General features: G+C 42.0%; 1 protein-coding gene across 1 annotated transcript in view; it reads left to right on the top strand.

Annotated features, from left to right (window-relative positions):
* The window catches only part of sall1a (spalt-like transcription factor 1a), a 244,029-nt gene that overhangs the window by 181,710 nt on the left and 39,578 nt on the right, over positions 1–22,741 (top strand). The window contains exon 3 of the mRNA XM_061222667.1: positions 4,853–5,019. Within this exon, the coding sequence (XP_061078651.1) occupies positions 4,853–5,019 (167 nt within the window). The remainder of the gene's footprint in view (positions 1–4,852; positions 5,020–22,741) is intronic.

The raw sequence follows: 22,741 nt of genomic DNA, 5'->3' as shown, positions 1-22,741 counted from the left end.
GGACAATTATTCAGGAGAAACAATCGTTGAAGTGATCCATCCTTATCTACTGCATATCTGGCTTCAGCATGGCGTTTTGAGGCTCATTTGATACCTTGGACCCTTGATGACTTAAAGCCATTTTGCCCAGAAATGTGTTCTCTGACATTATTGTCCAAATATTTATGGACCTGACTGTATGCTTCTCAGACACTGGTTGAAATTTGAAATCAGGATAGTCAGCAATGATGAGAGAGTGAGGCTTAACTAAGCCCTCAATAGGCAGGCAGTGCAACTGTGTGCTGTTAGTCATTGGTTGTGTTTGAACCAATGAAATGGCTCCATAGAAAAACACTGTGGTTCAGTTCACTGTGAGTCACTGATGGCATGTGTCTCATGGCAGTTTTTAAACATGATTTCTCAACTGTTACCTCAGTCATTTGCTGTAATGCAAGTGTTGTAACCTGTTCTGCCGTTGTAAGACAACATTTGTAATTATATGAGGACGACTCATCACTAAACATCCGTCATGTGAGGACGCAGCTGGGCTTCTGTTACTTTCCCATAAATGTCTGAGATGTTTGGAAAATGTTTCGTGAAACATTGATGAGAAGAACATTTTGTTGCCTGCGATTAATTCTTATCTTAGGACATACGCTTATCAGCTGGTACTATTTTTTGTACATTCTTTGCTTGTTGTGGGAAAACAGTTTGCTGAAAACAGATGTATCAGGCTTATGCCATTATATTAAAAAAAAACAAAAATACTGCCCACAAATTTCACAAATATTTCCTTAACTTAAATGATCTGGTGTCTGTTCTTTTCACACCACCAACAGGCCTCAGGCAAAAAAAATAAAAAATAAAAAAAATAAAAAACACTTCAAAAAATCTTTAAAAAATGGAATGAACTGTTGCATGTTTTGAGCTCAGGAGAGTTTATTTTAATTATCAGAGACATCAGTTTATTTCCTTCCAGTTGTTGTTTATTTCTTTATTTATTTATTTAAATTGTGACTTGTTCCAAAAACTTAGATGAGGATAGGGTAACAGTAATAAACATACTGATGTGCAGGTTGACTGATGTATAAAAGCGCACCCGGGAGGTTGGAGACTGGACATGGGTCAGAGGCCTGCGGTCTTCAGGGTCAGTGCCCTCCTGTGTCAGTGATGGGGGAAGGAGGCGATGACACAATCCCCTTCTGATACCGCTCTAACACGCAACAAGGAGAAGAGCGGCACGATTCAGTCACATTCAGCCAAACGCATACTCTGTGCTTACGGTTCGTATAGATTGTGTTGCTTGGTGGAGAAGCAGAGCTCCAGAGAGGGCTGGGTGCGTTGTGCGCGCTCTCCACCACAGCACAGGAGACAAACAGCCAGGCTAGGCAGGCAGGCAGGCAGGCAGGCAGTGGAGCGGAGAGGCTTGCCGCCCCTGCTGATCACAACAGGGGATTAATTATGTCAGCATAATAAGTACAAATGGTGATCTGAAACACAAAATTAGCCCCCTGAGCAGAGCTGGGGAAGAGAGGGCCTGAAAACCCCGGGCGGGAGGGAGTGGGGAGGGCGGGCGCAGGCGGCCAATTTGTCCTGCACGGCGTCCGCGGGCGTCGCCCGGCGAGGCGGCGCGTTTTGTTGGCCTGTCATTTCTCGTATGATTTACGCGGGTGTCGGTCGCCGCGGCAGCAGAGTCAGCTGATCTTGGCTTGGGGCCTCACGCTCACCGAGGGGCCCATTGATTAAAGACGTCAAGGCCCAGCCTTGGCCCGCTGTATTTATGCTTTTTTCAATATCCCTGCTTTCACACGTCTTGATTTGTACAAGAGTGCCTGTTGATTTAGTGCATTGCATGACTAGGTTTATATATTAATTCGCAAGCACCGACTCCTCTAAGTGCAGACGAATAAACAATAGTTGATTTTTGTGTAGTTAATAGCTTGCTGTTGCCAGTATATGTACAGCCAATCATTGCATGACAATAAAGTTAAATATTTGTAGAGGTTAGCGGGTCAAAGATTATACTCTCTTTTAAACTGCCCCCCACACCATCAAAACATAAGTTGTGCTGTACAACACTCAGAATTAGAGTAAACAATCCATTCTGCTACATTGATAGATTTAAGGAAAGTAAAGCTAATTAATCGTGCTAGTTAATTGGTTAGGTCTCTGTGCTGACGCCTCTTTCTCTACGTAAAGCGCTGGTGAGGTGTCCAGTCTCCAGACGACCGTGTGACTGTGAGAACGGGATCTCTCTGTCAGGTCGAGCTGCCCTTGTTCTCATCTGGCTGTTGAGTTGGGAAGACAGGGCAGCATCCTCCTGCAGGGGTACCTGCTGTTCCCTGGCAGGACGCCTCGAGCTCTGTCCTAAAGCAACTTTCCTAATACTGTACATTCCCAGCACAAGAATGCAAACATTAAACAACGCTGTGGACCTCATTTGGAATCCCAGGCCAGATTGTGTGTAGTGCATGTCCAATGGGGGCTTGTGTGTTTGAGTCCATTTCTTAGTTTTTCTTTTATTTTAGAATTATTTTATTTATTTATTTATGTATTATATTTTTCTTATTTTCTTTTGGGGGGGGGGGGGGGGGCAGGCAGGCGTTGGCACTAATGCAGACATGTATGCTGTTGAATATACTGTATGTACTGTATATGCCATTATATACCATACTAGTCCTCTACCCTGTCCTCCAGCCGGGTATATGAAACGGCCGAAAGATGAATCCATTCAAGTCCACAACACTGGCCCTGTCCACTGTAAAGTAGGGTTACACAACTGTGCTTGTCTTTATCCTAAGCCCAGGCTCCTGAGCTCCAGGTCCTGGGGGCCGCAGTGTCTGCCGGTATTTGCTCCCGCCATGCACTACACCACCTGATTTCACTAAGGACCTTACTTCCTGAACCAAGCAGTGAAATCAGGTGGTGCATGGCTGCAGGGAATACCTGTAACCACTGCCACCCTCCGGACCTGGAGTTGAGTAGCCCTGTTCAAGCCAATTTTTCTGGCTTCATTTTCTAAATGGCTGTGCACACCAATAGGTTCAATCTTATTTCAGGCCACGGAAATATCACCTCGGATACATATGGATAAATATCAAGAAATATCACCTCTGGATAAGAGCGTCTGCCAAATGCCATTAATGTAATGTAATGTAATGTAACATAGACCGTTTTAGCTCATGCCTATCAAAAATGTCAAATAAAATGAATTATTAATTTCATTTTGTTAGGTATATAATTAAGAGCTATGGTTGGCATGACATGGAGAAACATATTTGACTCTTGACATATGCTGAGGTTATTTTCATAGTGATTAGTTGTTTGCTTCCTTTTATTATAGTGAAACATACTGTATGTTTGTTTCTTCAAAATGTTTTTACATCCCTGGTCCATTGTGGGAGATCTATAGGCTACTGTATATAGTTTTCTGGAAGTAATTGTCTCACATCCAAAATTAATATGATCCAAAGTCAACAACTGATATGAGATGGACATTTGTAGATGTTTCTGAAATTTCATATCTGGTGTTTATTGTGAAAGCCAGCAGAATCCATTTAATTTGTATAACAGTCTATGAATGTCATGGTCCTTGGGCGAAAGATAATGATTCTTCCACTATGAGCTTGGCTGATGATGGGAGGTCATGTGCAGATACTCTCTCCATAAATCTCCCCAAACTCCGCGAGTGCAGTACTTAACACAAAGGCAGCCCGTAAACTCGCGTGTTCATAAATACATGGCACGCTTGGTGCTGATGGCTCTGTCAATTTTCATTTTTCATCAGTCTTATTGCTGTAGGACCGCTGCATCATTTATTCAGTCATGTCTCGTTAATTCTCCCCCATAACAAACAGAGCTGGCGGAGGCTCCGCTCTGCTGCTGGGGAGGGTGTGCTGGTGAGACGCAGGTATCAGCATCATTACAATGCATTGCAAAATAAAATAAAATGAAGAAAAACATTTTACGTAAGATGCATAAAGAAGTTCATTCAGGAGGTGTACTTAAAAACAAAAACATTAGTTTTTTTTTTTTTTTTTCATCTTTAGACTAGTAACTTGGGCACACTTTAAACAAAATAAACATTTAAACCTCCTTGCTCCCTGTCAGCACTTTGAGTGACCATTTTAAGTCCTACAATTATTTATGCACTTTATTAGGTATTTATTAGACGTATTATTTAGATGTATAACGTCTTCTGTTGCTGTAGCCTATCCAGTTTTGATGTGTTGTGTGTTCAGAGATGCTCTTCTGCATACCACTGTTGTAATGTGTGGTTATTTGTGTTACTTTCACCTTCCTGTCAGCTTTGACCAGTCTGGCCCTTCTCCTCTCTCTCATGAAAAAGTTGATTTTGGCTGCAGAACTGCTGCTCACTAGATGGTGTTAGTTTCTTGCACCATTCTCTGCAAACTCTCGAGACTGTTGTACGTGAAGAATCCCAGGAGATCAGCAGTTTCTGAAACACTCAAGATAACTTTTCACCATTCTGATGGGTGATGTGACAATTAACTGAAGCTCCTGACCTGCATCTGCATGATTTTATGCATTGCACTGCTGCCATGAGATTGGCTGATTAGATTATCGCATGAATAAGTAGGTGTACAGGTGTTCCTAATAAAGTGCTCAGTGAGTGTATATTTCTAAATGGATTGTATTACACTCAGATTTTTCCATCTCTTAATTAAAAGTTTTGTTGCTGACTGCCTAATGACCTTTCCCGTTTCTTTTTTCTTTTTTCTTTTACAAATGCCTTCAGATTTTCAGGCCCAGTGACTTATATTTGATTAGCATGTCAATGAGCTAAATATTTGCTGTCTGCTGGAGAGTTCCTTTCTCACCATTTTGCTCTTTCCCCCCTGTTTCTCCCCAGGAGGGGGTGTGGAAGGGTCAGCCCTTGTGCGAGTGATCAGGGGGCATTACTGCCGCTTGTTTGCACTCTGGTTCTTGAAAAGGTCGGGGGTGTCCGGAGCCCAGCAGGCAGCTCCACAGCTTCTGTGAGTGATGACATGGCCCTGAGTCACCACCTCCCACCAATAGGTGAGTAATCGCGCGCGTCACTTCCCAGAATATGCACACACACTTGCTGGTACACACACACAGGTACACGTATACACACACAGTCACTGGTACACGCGCACACACACACACACACACACACACACGCACACACACACACACACTCACACTCACACTCACTGGTACACACGCACAGGTACACACGCACACACTCACTGGTACATGCACACACACACACACACACACACACACACACACACACACACACTGGTAGACACGCACACACTCACTGGTACATGCACACACACACACACCCATACACTCACACACTCACTGGTACATGCACACACACACACACACACACTGGTAGACACGCACACACTCACTGGTACATGCGCACACACACACCCAAACACTCACACACTCACTGGTACGCACACACACACGCATACACACACACACATGCATGCTCAGATACGCACACATGCTCTCCCTCACTGGTACGCACACACACACAAACACACACACACGCACACACTCACTCACTGGTACGCACACACAAACACAGACATGTACAGACACGTGCACATACACACGCAAACTCACACATGCATGCACAGACACGCACACACGCTGTCACACACAGTCACACACACACACACACACACAGGCACGCACAAAAACAATATACTACTGACACGTGAAGCCTAGAAGGTTTTATTACTGCTTCAAATGTAGTATTAAATTGCAAGCTCTTTTGTCCTTTATAAATACCCCTTACTTAGCCAAAGTGGAACTGGGTGGAAGGATGCAGGTCACCTGTGCTACCCTTGAGCAAGGTGCTTAATCCAAAATGCCTCAGTAAAAATATACAATTAAAAGTATAATATGTACAATATAAGCCCTCTAAATCTCTGTTTAAGGGTGTTGGTCACGCAAATAAAAGATACGATGTTTTGTTTTTTACACTAAGTTGGCAAATGGTCAGCATAAGACAGAAGCATCAGTTTCAACTAAATCAAATATTTAATCAAATAAAGAATAAAAAGGTAGGTTGAGGTTGAGAGAAAGGTATGTACAATGTACTGTACTGTATATGACTCTACACTAGGCTTATGGTATAGTGTATAAATGTATCTCCAAATACAGTATGCAGGGAAACCTTTGTCTTGTGACTGTTTATGGGCATTCATTTTGTCTGTTCCCCTGCTACCATTGAACTTACTAACTTTGAATGTGAAGAGGTGTACAATAAATTAGTTTTCTTAAAAATGGAAAGGAGAGATGTTTTCAGTTCTTCTTTGGAGAGCAGAAACACAAAACCTGGTCTGAGTACTAAGATTCCACAGGATTAGGTCTGCTTGCAGTTGCTGAAATATAAAAAATGGCATCCAAATTCCTCTTGGGAAACAGTCCATTTACAATCCAAATAATGTGTTACTGTGAGCGCCATTCACTTCATATATTGATGTTCTTAACAAGTCAGGTATTTGAAAAACTGTCATGGACTGACAACCCACAATTATAGTTGTCATAACATCACACAATCAAAAAAAGAAAGAGATACGTTGAAAATAATGTGAGATGGATCAGGGAGGAGACTGTCATACATTTATAAACAGCTGTTACTCTGAAACAAGTGTCTGTTATATTTATACAGTAGATTTCCAAAGGGACAAAGGCCATTAGTAATTGAGCAGAAATTCAATAGCTTATGAAACTGCATTTCTGCTGAACAATTAATCTTTTTTTCCGCTAAACAATTAATCTGTCAGTTTCAATGCTTTGAAGCTGATCTGCTCTTGAAAGAAAACAGAACTTGGAGAAAAAGGACCTTCGCAGAAGAGTTCTCCGAATCATGACGGGGATGTTTAATTTGTAACTTCAAACTGAAATATGGAGTAGTTTTGACTTTTTGTAAATGGATATTGTGAGAAGTGAAGTGAAAACAAGCTGAACCCACTTCACTGTGCGTGGAAGAGGTCATTCTCTGTGCGTGGAAGAGCTCATTCTCTGTTTGCTGTCTGTTCCTATACTGTACCCTTTCTCTGAAAGGGGCCGGCCTCCACTGCTGTCGTAAATAACAGCAGTCTGAGAAAACCGTGTGCAAGGGCATTCTAGCTTTCCATGCAACCTTGTCACCAAGCGGGTACTTTTCACTACAGCCTGACTTACTAATAAAAGTCGCTTTAGCCGTAAACGTAAAAAGATAAAAATGCAATGAGTTTGTTTGACTTGTGTTTTTCAATAAAATGTAAAAATACGAAAAATGCCTCCTCGTAGGTCCGACGAAATGACATTGAATCTTTTGAATGTATTAACGTGGAAGGTTGATTTAAAGAAAGGTCTGTTGCACCAAGCCTTCAGCGGTCTTCATCGTTCTATCCCGAAAGTGATTATTATATCTAAAATGCTGTGTGATACTTGTGAACATTTCTGCCACGCATGGCGATGCTCGGGAGAACGTTAGAGTAACATCTTGTTTTGTTCAGGGAAGGTGGGGGGGGTTGGAAGCCAATGTTGTCAGGGCATCATATAAAAGGCGATATACAGTAATTCATATGCTAATTTCGCAAGTGATTTAGAAAGAAGGGGAAAAAAGGAAAATGCGCTGGAGGCTGGGGGGAGTGGGGCGGAGGGGGGGGGGCAGCGCTGAAGAAACAGAAAGACATTTGTGTAATCAGCCTTTATGTATCGGCAGTTTTGAATAATAACATATAAAAAACTTACCTCATCTGCCTGGTACGGCCAAGGCATAAATAAAGGCGAGAACAATAGAATTACTATTACCCGGGCTGAAAGCTCCAACTACATCACAGTATTCTTTAGAATCGCTGGCAAGAAGATTAATGTTTTGTTAAATATCAGTGTAAGGGCTCACGGGGAGCGCGCTGGATATTCTAAACTTAGACTCTTTGCAGGCATTCTCTAAATTATGGTGTTTCGCGACAGTGGTGCTACACTCTCCTGGCATGATTGTGTCATGTTTCGAGAGGGCTTCACATCTAAGTCTTAATGTGCTTTATTGAGGTAAGGTATGTGTTTATTTGTCAGGAGAAATATCGTTTCTAATGCAGTCCTGGGAGGGACACGGTCAGGCGCGCTCACACACTTTTTAAAGAGTATTTTTAAGGAGTATTTAAGCAGACCTCTCTTGTACCGTCAGTGTGAAATGCCTGTATGAGTATGAACTTCATACTCCATAGCAGTTCTTTGAAGGGCACGGGATCTATAAAACGTTTTTCCTAGAATTATTTTTTGTTTGCTTAAAGAGAAATTGGAGTCATGAATACACATTGCCTGATGTCATTTACAACTCCTTCTAGTTCCTTTTAACCCCAGCAAATTGGTCAATATATCATATTTCCAAGAAATAATGAAAAAGCATGTACCGTATGAGTATTGATTCACTGCACTCTTTTTTTGTTATGAAGTAAAGTCATAAAGGGTTTTTATTTTTATGTGGAAAATATTACATTACAGAATATGTGGAGAATCTCTATTCTTGTTTTTATCTATTGCTGACCTGAACACAAGAGGTTAGCACATGCACGCATGCACACATGCACACAAACACGTGCACGCGCACACACACACACACACACACACACACACACACACACACACACACACCCCTTCCGCACATAAGCATACACGCACCTTCTGTCTGAAAAACATAAAAGAGCGCGCTAAAACTCCCTAAGGGGAACAGGTAGAACTTGACGGAGACAGAGCTGAGGTGATGAACTCTTGTCGCGCACAAAGCTGGTGTTACAGAGTTCAAATCAACACAGAAACTCCAGGAAGCCCGCTCCAGGCATGCGGGTCCCCAACTCAGAGCTCTTCCTTTGTGTGTACTTTGACCCTTCTTTTCCACGCACGGCAGTGACAAAACATTCAAACTAGAATGATAACATCATAAATCTATTGACAGGTAGCCATATTGTTTAATGTCGTGGGTCTGTGAGCTGCAGCTGGAGCAGTGGGAATCCTGTCTGGAGTTGCCGGTGCTCCCAGCCCCACTACCTGTGAATGACAGAGAGGCAAAGAGACAGGGTGGCGCAGGGATAAGGTGCTGCAGAGGTCACCACACTGACACGGTGCGCTCTAAAAATCCTCAAATTCTCAACCCAAATTCACACGTCGCTGACGGCTTCTGACCTAAATCAGATTGGTGCTGCATACCTGACAGGTAAAGTTCCGCTGTGTGACTTGATTTGATGAATTGCGGCTGGCAGTGGTCAGGAGAAGTTATTAAGTTTTGCCCGATTGAAAAACAGAAGGACTTAAAGAAACATCAAAGAACTCCCCATCACTTTGGTGCAGACCCAGGCTCATGGCACCCCTATATCTTGCTTGTAAATGGTTATATATTACAGATGGTCTCTTGCTTTTATAATCCAGAGTGTTATAAAAGTTAAAGTTAACAAGGTTATTATCATTATTGTGTTTTTACTGGAACAATAATACCAGTTAACCAGTTTAATAGCTGTTATCTTCTCCCTAATTCTCCACATTACATTTTTTAATTAATGTTTATCATCTTTGTAGGGCAGGCGTTTACAACCTTTTCTGATCCAGGGCCCCCATCTAGACTCAAAGACATTGAACCCCCTGGACCCCACAGCCCCCCTGTTGAAACCCCTGGTTGTAGGTTACGTGTCTGTAAACGTAGGCTTTCAGAGGATGTTGTCTTAATACCATGGCTCAGTGTACCTAGAGCTGACCACGTCTTGCCAGGCTGTGCAGGTCTTTTTGGGGGGTATCGCTGCATCCTACACTGAGGGATGGGTTGAAGCTTGTGTTCCCTGCACGGCCATCTGTGTCACACGGGAGAACTCCTCACGTACTCTGGCTCGCTCTGAACCCTCCCCTCTGGATCTCGCCATTGTTTTGGTTGTTTAAGCCGTGGCTTTGTTGCCTGCAGGCATCATTAAGTGTCTTTTGTGAGGACGGCGAATGGGTTCTGCCCGGGCTCCTATGTGTTGACCACTGGACTTCCTTCCCGTGTGCTATCTGGCCTTATCTTTGACATCGTGATGTGGAAATGTAATGTAAGATTGAGGGGTACCACATTCTTGTGCACAGCACAGATCCTTGGAGGGCGCAGAAGTGTCACTTTTAATTTCCTGGACTGATAAGGTCTGCAAAATGATAAATGGTTTATCAGGATTTTATGCTGATATATTGTGAGATTGTATACATTTATTATACTTTATATCACCACTACATGAGCGTCAACATACTGTACAATACATTAAAAGGAAATTTACTGGGGTTTTATTTTTAAACTGATACGAACTGATTTAAAGACTGCATCTGCCCGAAACACAACTGTGAACTGTGAAATAGTATAACTTTTTTTTACGAAGACATGCCCTTGGAAGAAAAAAACAAACCACACACACAACCAGGTGTTTTTTTCAGTACCATTGGTCTTCTCAAGAAGGATTTCAGGACAGAGGGCAGAGACAATGGAAGAACTCTCATTTGAGTTAATAAGTATTCTGTCTCCACTGCAGTCAGATGTACCTTCTAATATTCACTGTCTGTTTTTCCTGCCTCCAAAGCTCCTCTGTGACCTCATGTCTGCAGTGGAAGGCTTTTATACACAAAGTGATAGAGCCTTGGGCCTGCGCAGCTAAGATCAGAGAGACGAGCAGTGTGTGTGTGTGTGTGTGTGTGTGAGTGTGTGAGTGTGTGTGTGTGTGTGTGTGTGTGTGTGTGTGTGTGTGTGTGTGTGTGTGTGTGTGTGTGTGTGTGTGTGTGTGTGTGTGTTTTGTGTGTGTGTGTGGTTGAGAGACCGATCTGTCATCACTTCCTCAGACAGTCAGGCCTTGTTATGCCGCCTGTATCTTACTCCATCCTCTGTTTTCCTCCTCCTCTTACTCATCACCACTATTAATGTAAATATTGTGAAGAGACATGCTGGCCTAAGCCATAGTCAATCAGTCACGCTGATAACCAAAAGCTAGTATAGTGCCGTGTCACTGTTTGAAATATTGTTTACTTTTCTGGTTCTTCAACGACGAAATGGCACATGCATCTTCGCATCATTTTCAGATGCGTTGTGAAGACATCGTGTGAGCAATGTGGGGTATCGATGTCAGAAGGACACAATGGCTGCTGTTGTTTGTTTACAGGAAGGTGTAATTTGGCCGTGTGTGTGTTGCTAAGGACAATGGCCCTGGGGCGGTTGGATTGGCCTTCTTCATATCTAATGACTATGGTGTCTGACTCATAGGATATAGCAGAGAGCACCTGGAACACAAGCTCTCAACCATTACCTCAGAACGCTTAGACAGATATGTATTTATGTATTTGAGTGCTGAACTGAATAAGCCATGAATCAAAAGATCATGTGGATAGTAATTGTCATGTTTGAGCCTTTTCAAAGAAGGGTGGAAAATTCCAAACCTGTAAGGTAGTTTGCTGGGGCCTTCAGACCTGTGTTTATTCATGGCCATTCTGAGAAGGTAACTGCATATGTTTACACACTATGTACAGCTCTATTTTTCTCTTCCATATTGCGCAAGAACTGAAAACAACATTCACATACTCGCGAGTCAGTGATTTATTTTGCAGCTACACATATTTCCTTGAATTGCTGGAATATTTTCATACTCTTAAAATATTAGTATTATTGCAATTCAGGTCAAGTAAATGTGTTGCTTTATTATCTGGGGTTCTTTAAACAAAGAGGATATGGTTTGAACAAATGGAGCCATTGTATAACACAAAAGTCTTATGTATTATACGTACGTATATGTACTCGCTGGTCTTTGCAAAAGCTTAAAGCCCTATATCTGTACTGCGTAGTGAACTGTGGATAAAAAAAAATAAGAAAAAAACAGGTTTTCCTGGGAACAGTAGTCATTGCAAGACCCCCACTCTTCTGAGGTGTGGGAAGACACTGAGGATTAGTTATTGGCATTACACAGAGAACTTCATAATTCCCACAGCCTAATACGGAACATTGACTCAGATTACAAGCTTTAAGTCAATTGTGAGAACTTATTTATTGTGGCACCTTTTCTTTCTTTTCTAGTGGCAGTAGACTACAAAACTAATTAGAGCTTTCAGCTCCGCTCCTATTAGCTGCAACCTGATCCCCCTCCTGCGAAAAAAGAAATGATTATGCCAGGTCCCTTATAAATCATTGCTTGTGTCATTATCCCTCCAATGGAAATATGATTTCCCATTACAAATTGTCTGACCTGTTTTATGTTCCCCAACACATAATTAAACCTGTGGTGTGTTAAAGGAAGTAATTTTGTTCAAAGACTCTTGGCAGCAGCGGTGTAATGCCGTTGCTTGTATAAGTAACAGCTACCGGCAAAAGTAGGCATGTGAACTTTGTTATGGATTAGTAACAGAAAATAACAGCAACATGTTTGAATAGGCTGAATCTTTCACTCATACAACTCTTTTCTCGAAAGATAATAGTTAAGGAATTTGGACATTAGATATATTTTATGCCTGTTCATTCATATAATAATAGCAGGTATAATTCCTAAAATGTTTACCAACTTCTGTTTTTCTTCCTTCCTGTTTGACCTTTACTGTATGTCATGTATCATAATGTATTTTTTTCAGGTGGTATACCTACGTGTTCCAAAAGTTAATAATAAAGCAATGATCTCGTAGAACAGCTAGAAAAGCCCGAAGGTGCTTTATAGAGGGAATATCCCCAAAAAGACTTTCTGGTGATGTCCTACACCCCAGTGCATTCTGGGCCTGTCGGTGACTTTGTTTGGTGAGCTGTTTGGCAGAGAGCACAGCTCAGTAGACTTTGCAGGGAGGGTAAGCTGGAAGTGCACAAGTGTGTGGCTAGGTAGGGGCATCAGCCCCGACGCAAAAATAAGTATTGGATAAGATAAGTATTGTGAGTGTCTGAAAGCTGCCATGGGTCAGGGGGGAAATGTAATCTTCTAATCCAATTTGACTGCTGTGGGCACATGACCTGATGTGCTCATATACACACACACACACACACACACACTCACACACACACACACACACACACCGAGACACACCTCCGCTCACTCACACGACAAGCCCAGGCTGTAACCCTACACTGTTTGATTTCTCTGAAGCCTGGAGAAGATTACTGAAGGTGACTTCGGTGAGGAATTCTGGTCCGTAATTGGCAGAATTTATAAACCAATTAAAAGCACATTCTGCCGAGTGTTACTCAAGTTATTTCGCTTTTATTATTAACCACTGTGATTGGATAACGAGGGACCTTTCAATATCCCAACCTCCTGAAATATCGGCATGTCCACAGTGTGTTCATGACACTCATATGACCCTAATGAGAGAGAATCTATATAAAGGCAACAGTCAAATGTACCCATTTCATTTTCTGTCTTCAACCTGTATTCATCTTTTTCTTTCATCTATTGTTTTGAAGTTTTGGAACGGGGGTTTCTTAATTAGCCATGCTCTGTTTTTAATGGTGATCGCTTGCTGTGCTCTAAAGTATTATACTGTAGCTAGAGGCATGGGAAAATATGGGTTTAGCAAGCAGGTTAAACATGCAAACTCTGGCAGCAGTCTATTACTTATGCACTGTAATCGGTTTCTCGGGCCAATACATGACATGAAGTAACTACTATATACTACTATTAATAAATTGGGGTAGTTGCAGGCTTAGGATGATTAGAAGAATGCAAAATGTCTCCGTAGCGAAGCAAATAGTCTAAAATTATAAAGAACAATTTTCCAGAGAGCCTAATGAAGGATGCATTCTTTCATATCATTAAATAAGCGCTGATCCCACAGCTGAGCCCTTCAGCCGTATTAAAGAGAATGGAAGGAACTTTTAAGTAGAGTGATCTCTGTTAATTTGAAAGCCTGCTGTCAAGGTAAGCTTGTCTGCCGGTGGAGAACTTCATACACATATCTTCAACCCCATCGTCATCCTGGAAATCCAATTAGCATGCAGCCAATTTAATGCAGGTCAAGTTTAGAAATAAGGCAATAAACATTATCTACAAGAGGGAAAATCACAAGTTAATCGAAAGATACAAGAGCAAAGTGAGTTGGATGATACATACGTACGAGAGGAGTTTGACCACTGTAGAGAGGTGTCATCTCCTTTATGAGATGATTGAAGTAGTACGAGTTTACAGCCTTGAAGTATTGCTGGGCAGCTTGTTCTGCCACTTGAGAAGAAGAAATATTTCTCAGTCAATGGACAAAGAGATCTCCAATCTATATAGATATAAGATATAAGATATATCTATCTTTATTACTTCAATATCTGTAATAGAGCAGTAATCACAATATTAAATTATCTTTTTTTATGAGAAAACGTCATCTCCAAGTGCCAGTTTGTCTGCCGTTACGAAATTGTTTTGTGAAATGTTTACATTGTGGCTTGATTTTGTTCATGGTTTCCAAATATTTACTCAAATTTTTATTTGTCAGTAATACATATCTGAAGTGGCTAGATTACGAAAGACAGTTGCAGCTTACTGATTACATTGTGTTTCTAGAAGAGTTTTATGAAAGGGTTTAGTTTTTTGAGAAGCAGCTGCTTGAATGGTCATGCAGTTACACAGCTGAGAGAGTGACTGCATGTCCAGGACCTGGGATCCCACTGTGTCCAGATGGATCACCAGGAAAAACAACAACTCATATTAGACTGCGGCCATCTTGGAAATCTGTAATCAAAGTAACTTGGGAGAAAACAAAGCCAGTTCATGGAGAACAGTCACTACTCCTCATTTTTTAAACTCCACTATTCACTTTTAAAAGGGCTTTTTTTTAGGGTTTTTTTCTTTTCTTTTTTTTATAACCCCTCACATATATTTTGGGGGGCTTGGTTTTACATTCATGCATGCATGGTCTGTTCTATGCACAATGGCAATCTCCGCAGCAGAGCATAGCCCTGTAAAATTAGAATTGGTACTTTTAAGGAATTCGTTTTACTAATATGCAGCATATATATATTGCAGCACTAATATTATATATGAGTAATATATTAATATACAGTATAACAATAAAACAAAGGTATGGTGTTCCATGTCATTTACCTGATAATTTGCCGTGCTAGTTTTTATTATTCTGAAGAGTAGTGTTCATGGCCAGTGCACCGGTTTGATCATGTTTTCTCTGTTCCGGGTGGCTTTTGTAAGGATGCGAGATCTCTAGCAGTGTGGTTACAGAAACAGACCGCTGAAGAGGAAAAGACCTGTTTGTGAGCAGACGTATTTACACGGACGTTGGCTCAGTAGACAGCTGGGCCTTCCACCAGGGCTTGCGACCGGGCAAACCGCTGGCTATGGCTAGAGGGTACCTGCATGTGACCCCGGACAATGCCGCAGTGTCAAAGACAAATAACTGGGGGGGGGGGGCTCGGGGGCACTAAAACAATATTTGATTTGGCCAGATGGTCAATGAATGTAAGCCTGTGTATTCCTCACATCTGTTCCTTATGATTTGCCAGTGATTCACCTTTTTCTGTGTTCAGAGAGACAGTCGAAATGCGTCATGGCCCGACAACCCGACGAGTCTCCTTTTTTTTCTGTGAAGGTAGAAATGATGTGTATTTTATAAGCTGTTATTTGAATGTGCACGGGGGTGTTTGTGTTTAAATCATCTCGTAAATTCTAGACTATTTTGAATTTAATTAAATTATTTCTTTGCCTCGAAATTGTGCTGTAACTACCTCGGTGGTATTGCTTTTTTGAAAGCAGTCAGTACCCTATTGCTCTTCTTTAATAGATTTATACAGTCATGTTGACTCATTCAGGTAATTAATTCAGAAGCATAATCTAGAAAGCGCAAGTGTGATTTGACATATGCAGTATAAACACAACATAATAAGATGTTTATTAAAAAAAAGTTTTACTTAATGTAGCTTCTCATTCTGCAGCGGGATCACTGACTGCTGAAGAGCAGTGGGAGTGTCCCTGTGTTCCTGCTACCATGTGATTGGTTGAGCCTCATCCAAAGGGCCCTAGCTACATTGTGACTCAGCCCACTTCTTTTTTTGTTTGATTTGAGTTAAGATTAGTCCTTTCTGTTCTTTTTTCCCCCCTTCGCTCGGAAGAATAAAACATTCGCATGGTGTGGTCCTGTTGCATCACCAGGAACCCTTGTCACATTCAGAAGCTTGCTTTTGCAGCTGTTTAATATAAATTCTCTGTGTACATCTTTGTCCAGATGGTTTATTTTTATAAACAATACATAGCCCCACATTCCTGCACTGTTTTTTCCTTCGTCTGTCTGCCTCACAGACACTTGCCAGGGAGACTGGAGAAAGAGAGGGGGGAAAGGGGGAACGGGGTTTGCACAGATGGCCCAGTGACACTGCTCTCACACAAACAGCACAAAAGGGAAAGATATATGTATGTATGTGCATAGCTCAGGACTCACGTACATATTTTGAGAAAGGAGACACACTGAGACAGATGTGTACGCAAGTGCGCAAATGTATTTTGAATTTTAATTCATTTATTTTTCTATAATACGTGCTCATTTTCCATAGATCGTGGGGGCCAACAAATGATTTCCAGATGACAGCAGAGTGTTTTGTTAACATCATTGATATTGACCGGTGGGGTGTTTTTCTTCATTACTGTGAGTGGCTCACACACACTGAGGCCCAGCTCCTGTTGTACAATAGGAGATAGATGGCGGTCCCTAACCTAATTGCGGAGCTGTCCCGCCTGCAGCCCTCCCTGGACACAGCTATTGCACATCCGCTCCCCTCCCTGATTGGAGCTCAAAGCCTTAACAAAGAAAGCAAAATAGAAAAGGGCAGGAAAAATGAGCCCGTGCCATTTGGACAGGATTACATCCTGGTAATATTCTTCAATCCCGACCGCCAACCGCCCCTAACCCCTCCCTGCTCCCTTTCCAATTGTGACGACTGCGACGAGGAGGAGGGGGGGCGAAGAATGCCAGTTATAAAGAGAGAGAAAAGAGGGGAAGAGAGAGGTGTTTAATGACAGGCCTGAGAGAGAGAGAGAGAGAGAGAGAGAGAGAGGCTAGCCTGAGTGTGTGTGCGTGTGCGTGTGCGTGTGCGTGTCTCCTGCACGAGTTAACTGTCTTGGCTAGGGGAGTGGACCTTGAGCAAACAAGGCCCCCCTCAGTGGCCTGTATGCTTTTGGCTGTGAGCAGTGTCCGCTCGCATGCTTTAAAGGCCACCACACACTTTTCAACTGTATCAGGTGCCACCGGAGTAATGTTCCCTTTCCAATCCGTCTAAGAGACCCCAGCTGTTATTTACTGCCTGGGCCTTGTCACCTATCACGTTTTTATTCTAAGTATGTGCGTCTCGTACGGCTGTAGGAAATGAGAGTGGGCTACTGTGGACGCATCCGGCACATTTGGGGCATGGCACACAGGATTCGAAATGGGAGGCTAGGCCGTGGCAGATTGATAAAAGAAACACTTGTTCTTTCTACTGCTCAATAAGCTCATTATCTTATGCTTCTGATAAACGGGTTTTTTTGGGGGGGTTTTGTCTTGGACATGCATACATACTTTACTATATTACTATATATGACTATTCATTTGCTGTCCTTCTTCTAAGGGACTTGCTTATGTGTTGTTGTGGTTCTATGGGTGATCAGAAGGTCCAGTGTGACACAAAAACCCTATGGACTGCACTATATGTGGCCATGCAGCACGAAAGGCTGTGTATGCACGTATATCATCATAGAACTTCTGAAATCTCTCCTCCACCTGTTACACAGAGGTAAACGATACTGGAATGAAGAAGGTATGCATGGAAACATCACTGTGTCTGTTTAAAATGAAACTGTTTAGATCAGACCATGCAAGTCCCCTCTTCAGTCCACTCCCCCGTATGTCAAGTTGTTCAAATGCTCAAATGTAATGAAAAAAAATACAGATTTACTTTAGTTACCCGCCCACAGTTAACATAATTGGTCACATATTTCACTTCCTCTGGCATCCAATTTCCTGTCATAACAGTGCAACATGAGTGGGATCAACAGAACAGCTCCCAAGATGAATTTGATGAACTGTAGAAATTTAGAGGCACACCAGTATATAAGCACTGTTAAGAACCCAGAAAGAACATTATTAAGAGTCTGCATTTAAAGACCGAGCACAAATTTATCTGGTAAGTAACTCGGTGAATACCCATATTTTAAATTATTAGTCTTCTGAATGTTTTTTTTCTTATGTCCTTACAACCTCATCTTTTTGGCAGTCAAAATTATATGGGTTTAAAATGTTTCTACATCCTATTTCAACAATAATGGCTCATCGCTAAGTGCATTATTAAATATTCTCCTGTATACATTATCACAATCTTTTATTTTTGCCATCTATCCAGCCAGCCTGTTGATCTCCATGGCACTTTTTTATTCATGAATTACATTATGATTTTCAATCACTGAAAATAAGTTAATGTAATTTTAAGAAAGTATTACTTCTGTTTATATTAGGTTGTAAGAAAACGACTACAATGCAGCTAGATTGCTTTTCTGACTTACTATTGTGTCTACTCTTGGAATGGGTATACTCTTATACAGTATGTGTAGTAGCAATTGTCAGTTCACCAGCAAAGGTGGATGTACTTTCAATTCAAAAATTCACTGGAAGATATCTGATCTACGTTGTGGAATCCAGTTCTTAAAAGCTTAGAAGGGCTATAGCCCAGCTCTCATCTGTATAAATAGGTGCACTCAAACTTTTGTTTGTACAGTAGCAAACATTGTTATGCTGTGTGCTGAAAAGGGTACAGCAGATTCCTTGTATTGCTAGTTACTCTTCTTGTTTTTGTGATATTAATCTTTTCTCAATAGGATTTGGAAATAAAGGCCTTTTATAACTTGTGGACTTTTATGAACCTAATGTCCTGGAATCCTCCCAGGGTTGAAGTTGTGAGGGGAGGGGTCAGCGCTCACTTGTTATTCTCTCCTGTTTTCTTTTTGCTCTTCCCTGGGACCCTCTCAGGTGCGTTTGTTGATGTGTCCAGATGGCACCTGAATGTTATGCTTCTGCAGTGAAGCACGCTGGTGGAATGTCCACCTCGGTCTTGTTCAGAAGCATATCCTTTGCTCGTGAGTGACAGTCTTCTTGTTTTGTTCGTCCCCTCTCCCCTGTTCTCCCCAAGCCCCTCCACTGAGACACAAGTGGTCAGGTGACGAGCGCACAAAGACGAGTTGCTTCAGGGTAAATGATGCATACCGAGCCGTGCCAAAACTGGGGTAAATAGGAGGCTGGCTGCCATTAGGAGAGGGTGTCCAGCATAGCTGGAATTCCTCCGGAGACGGGACTGAGGTCACCTGGCCGAGAGCGCGGTGTTTGGGGCACAGGAAGCACTCACTTGTGGAGGTCAGAGACATTTAAGAACGACACTAGTGCAAAGTTCACGTAATGGCCAAAGGCACTGGCGCATTCCATGGAAATGAGCTAACTGAGAACTGATGCAGGTTTTGGACACCTATAACTATACTTCTCTAAGTCGGAAATGATTCATTTTATGGGATTACGTAAGTTCGGTAACCTGCGTTTGCAATATGATTTCAGCTGCTTTGGATGTATTCTAGCTGTCTTTTACTCACAGAGGTTTCTGCAATGTTGTTGATGCAAATATTTAATCAGCCAATTCAAAAACAAAAAACATCCAGTGAGCAGCAGTTCACGGGAAGAAACATGTTGCTAACGAGAGAGGTCAGTGGAGAAGGGCCAGACTGGTTAAAGCTGACAGGAAGGGGGCGGTAACGCAAATAACACATTAGTGGTATGCAGAAGAGCATCTCTGAACACACAACGTGTCAGACCTCTTAGGTGGATAGGCTACAGCAGCAGAAGACTTATGTCTAAAACAAAATGAGTCAAATACAAAATAAAATGCTCACTGGGTGTATTTGTTAATGCAGATTTCCATGCCTCAGTGTCATGGTCCACATTTGTCAGTGCACAGTGGGAAGTGCTCGGTGAAGATCCCGGTTTCTGGAGCTGGTTGCTGCGTCCAGCCTCGAGGGGAGCGTCAGAGCTTCTGATCTGAAATATGTGGGCGGCCGTGTCACCCTGCTCTCCCGTCTCTGAGAAAGAGGCCTGCAGCCGAGACCGCTGTGGCTAGACTGAGCCATTGTGCTCCGCTCCCCTCCGCTGCTCAATAACGGACACCCTGCACCCAGGATATATTTAATCACCATAACAATGAGCATAAATAGTATGAATAAATAACCTTGTGAAGACAGTGTGAGAACTGTGTGTGTGAGCTGGACTGGACTGCGATGGTGGGCTGCCCCGAAAACGTAAACCCCCACCCCGCCCCCCTTTCCAACATGCTTTTCCATGTTTCAGTTTTGTCTCCACCTATCACCCCACACCCTCGCATACCCCGGAACCGTACAAAAAAAATTCATTACAACAGCTTTAAACTGCCCAGTTTTTAAGGCTTCTAATTATTCGTCTCCTTAGATGTGGGTAGTTGAGAAAGGCAGTAAATCAGCAGCAGTGGGGGCATGCGGCCTGGAGCTGAGAAAACTGGAAACAAATGATCTTTCCCTCCCTTCCTCCCTCTGTTCCTCCGTGCCTTTGTACCTCCGCCCGGCTCGCCGAGACGCGAAGGAATGCTCGGGTAGGTAGTGCAGGAGGGGAGGTGTGTCATTTTTCCCCCGGGGGGCAATGAAGGCACCAGTGTGGCACTTGCCACTTGATGCCCATCTGTTTGTGACTGCCCGTGATAGCCCTGACTTCCACTTTGTGTGGCCTTTCTAGAATCCTGTTATGCAGGTTTGTTGGTTGATCCATGGGTACCTGTGGATGTCTTCCCCAGTAGGCTGGAAAATGCCAAGTGATGCAACCTAAATTAAACCACAAATGACAGTTGTGTTGCAGGGAAAATGTTGCATGACCGCAACTGATGATCTACGAAGCCCCACTGACTATAATAGAATCGTTTTAAAACCAAGTTAAAATACCATTTTAGTGTGAAAGAACGGCACTGCTTATAATTACAGCTAAAATCAAAAAAAGTGTTTTCCCTTTCTAAGCACCGGTTGAAAATGTTACTTGTCAATGCATCTCACTGGTGAGGTGACGAAAACTTAACTTAAATTGTGAATGAATGCTTGGTGTGTGTCTGAGTTACATGAATTTCTCACTCCTTGTTTATGACTGAACTCTTTTTACTGACAGCAGGTGTGAGTTTGCTAGTGTTGTATTGTTGGGATTCAGTTATCAAAGGGGCAATATGGAGCGTAATATCCTTTGAGCTTTGGCAACATGTAATCAACGTGGGTTCCTCAAAAGGTCACATTTTATCTTCCAGTGTGTGTCCATTTGGTGTCCTCAGGCTGTTGAATGTATTTGGAAGTATCGCTGGAATTTGAATGGCGAGCAAGGCATCATGGAGGAACACTGTGCGAGGGTCCTGGGATCCCAGGCGAGTCCTACCTGTTCCTCAGAGGATGGACTTCTTGTTCCCGCTGCCATGAGTCTGCCATGTGTGCAGTCAGCTGCTTTAATGGCTCCAGTGTAATTGCCCTCTATAGCCTCAAGATAGCAATCAAAGGACTCAAATAGTTGAATTGTAAGCTTTTAAAAAATATATATGTGTATATATATATATGTATATATATATATATATATATATATATATATATATATATATATATATATTCAAGGCTGCTTGGCATCTGTGTTTAGCGAGTAAATTATTTAAATAGCAAAACTGATACATCTTTGAAGAACAGTACTGCCCTTGGTCTTATATCATGGAAGTCCAGTTTTTGATCCGTTTGGCTTACTTTCCTTTCTGTAATGTGAAGCTAAACAATGATAATAATAAATAAAATAAAACTTTAAAAACTGTTTGACATAGTGCATGTATTTAGTTTAGCTACCAGTTGATAAAACGATAAAACGAAATAGAAATGCCGTTTTCCACTCATTGTCAGCAGAGCACTAAAGTGGCAATTCTTAATTATTTAATATTGAAACATTCCAAATGTATGCTGGTGTATAGCAATATTGATTCAATGTGATTGTGAAATTTCACCTCTATATGATATTTTCCACTGGTGGTATCAGGTGTGACAATCCTGCCAAGTATTCAAATATGATGAGGAATGCACAGGAACTCGCATAATGAATGCCGAAACAAGGTGAGCTGGTGGTGGCACATCGCTTTCACACAGTCTCACATTGTTGCGTAACATAGCCTCTTTTCTTACTTATACACAGTTGCGGATAAAAAGTTCTGAAATTGAGTGTACTTTGTACGTACACAGTCTGACGTCTGCCTCTAATGTTTGTTCCCTTATTTGTTGCGGTTGATATCTCTCAATAGTTAAATTTATCAAATGTAAGACTGTTGTCTGTTGGCACTTTGTCTTTAAACAGGTTTTGTTGTTTGTGTTGCTCAGTATTGCCCTACACTGCCAGATGACCATGTATAGGCAGTCCTATTCCTCCAAAATATGCGGCCGCTTGATTATTTTCCAAGAAAATGAAACAGTTTAATGAAACCATGCCGGTTTGTTTGGGGGTGTAGCTTTGTCTCAAATGAAACTCTGGAATTTGCAGTAGGAAACAAAACTGTCCTCCAGTCATCTGAGAAGTCGGCAAATCCACCAAACCTGAAAAATTAATGATTGCCACTTTAACTAGTCTAATCATTACATTAATACTGAAACCGATCACCACAGATACTCTGTAACACTATCGTCCTGAACTCTGGATATATATGCTTCTTTATTCATTGATTGTTACTATTAGTGATATTAAACTGATTACCTATGCC

Source organism: Conger conger, chromosome 15, assembly GCF_963514075.1.
Source record: "Conger conger chromosome 15, fConCon1.1, whole genome shotgun sequence".
NCBI lineage: Eukaryota > Metazoa > Chordata > Actinopteri > Anguilliformes > Congridae > Conger > Conger conger.
This window is presented reverse-complemented; position numbering and strand designations above follow the sequence as displayed.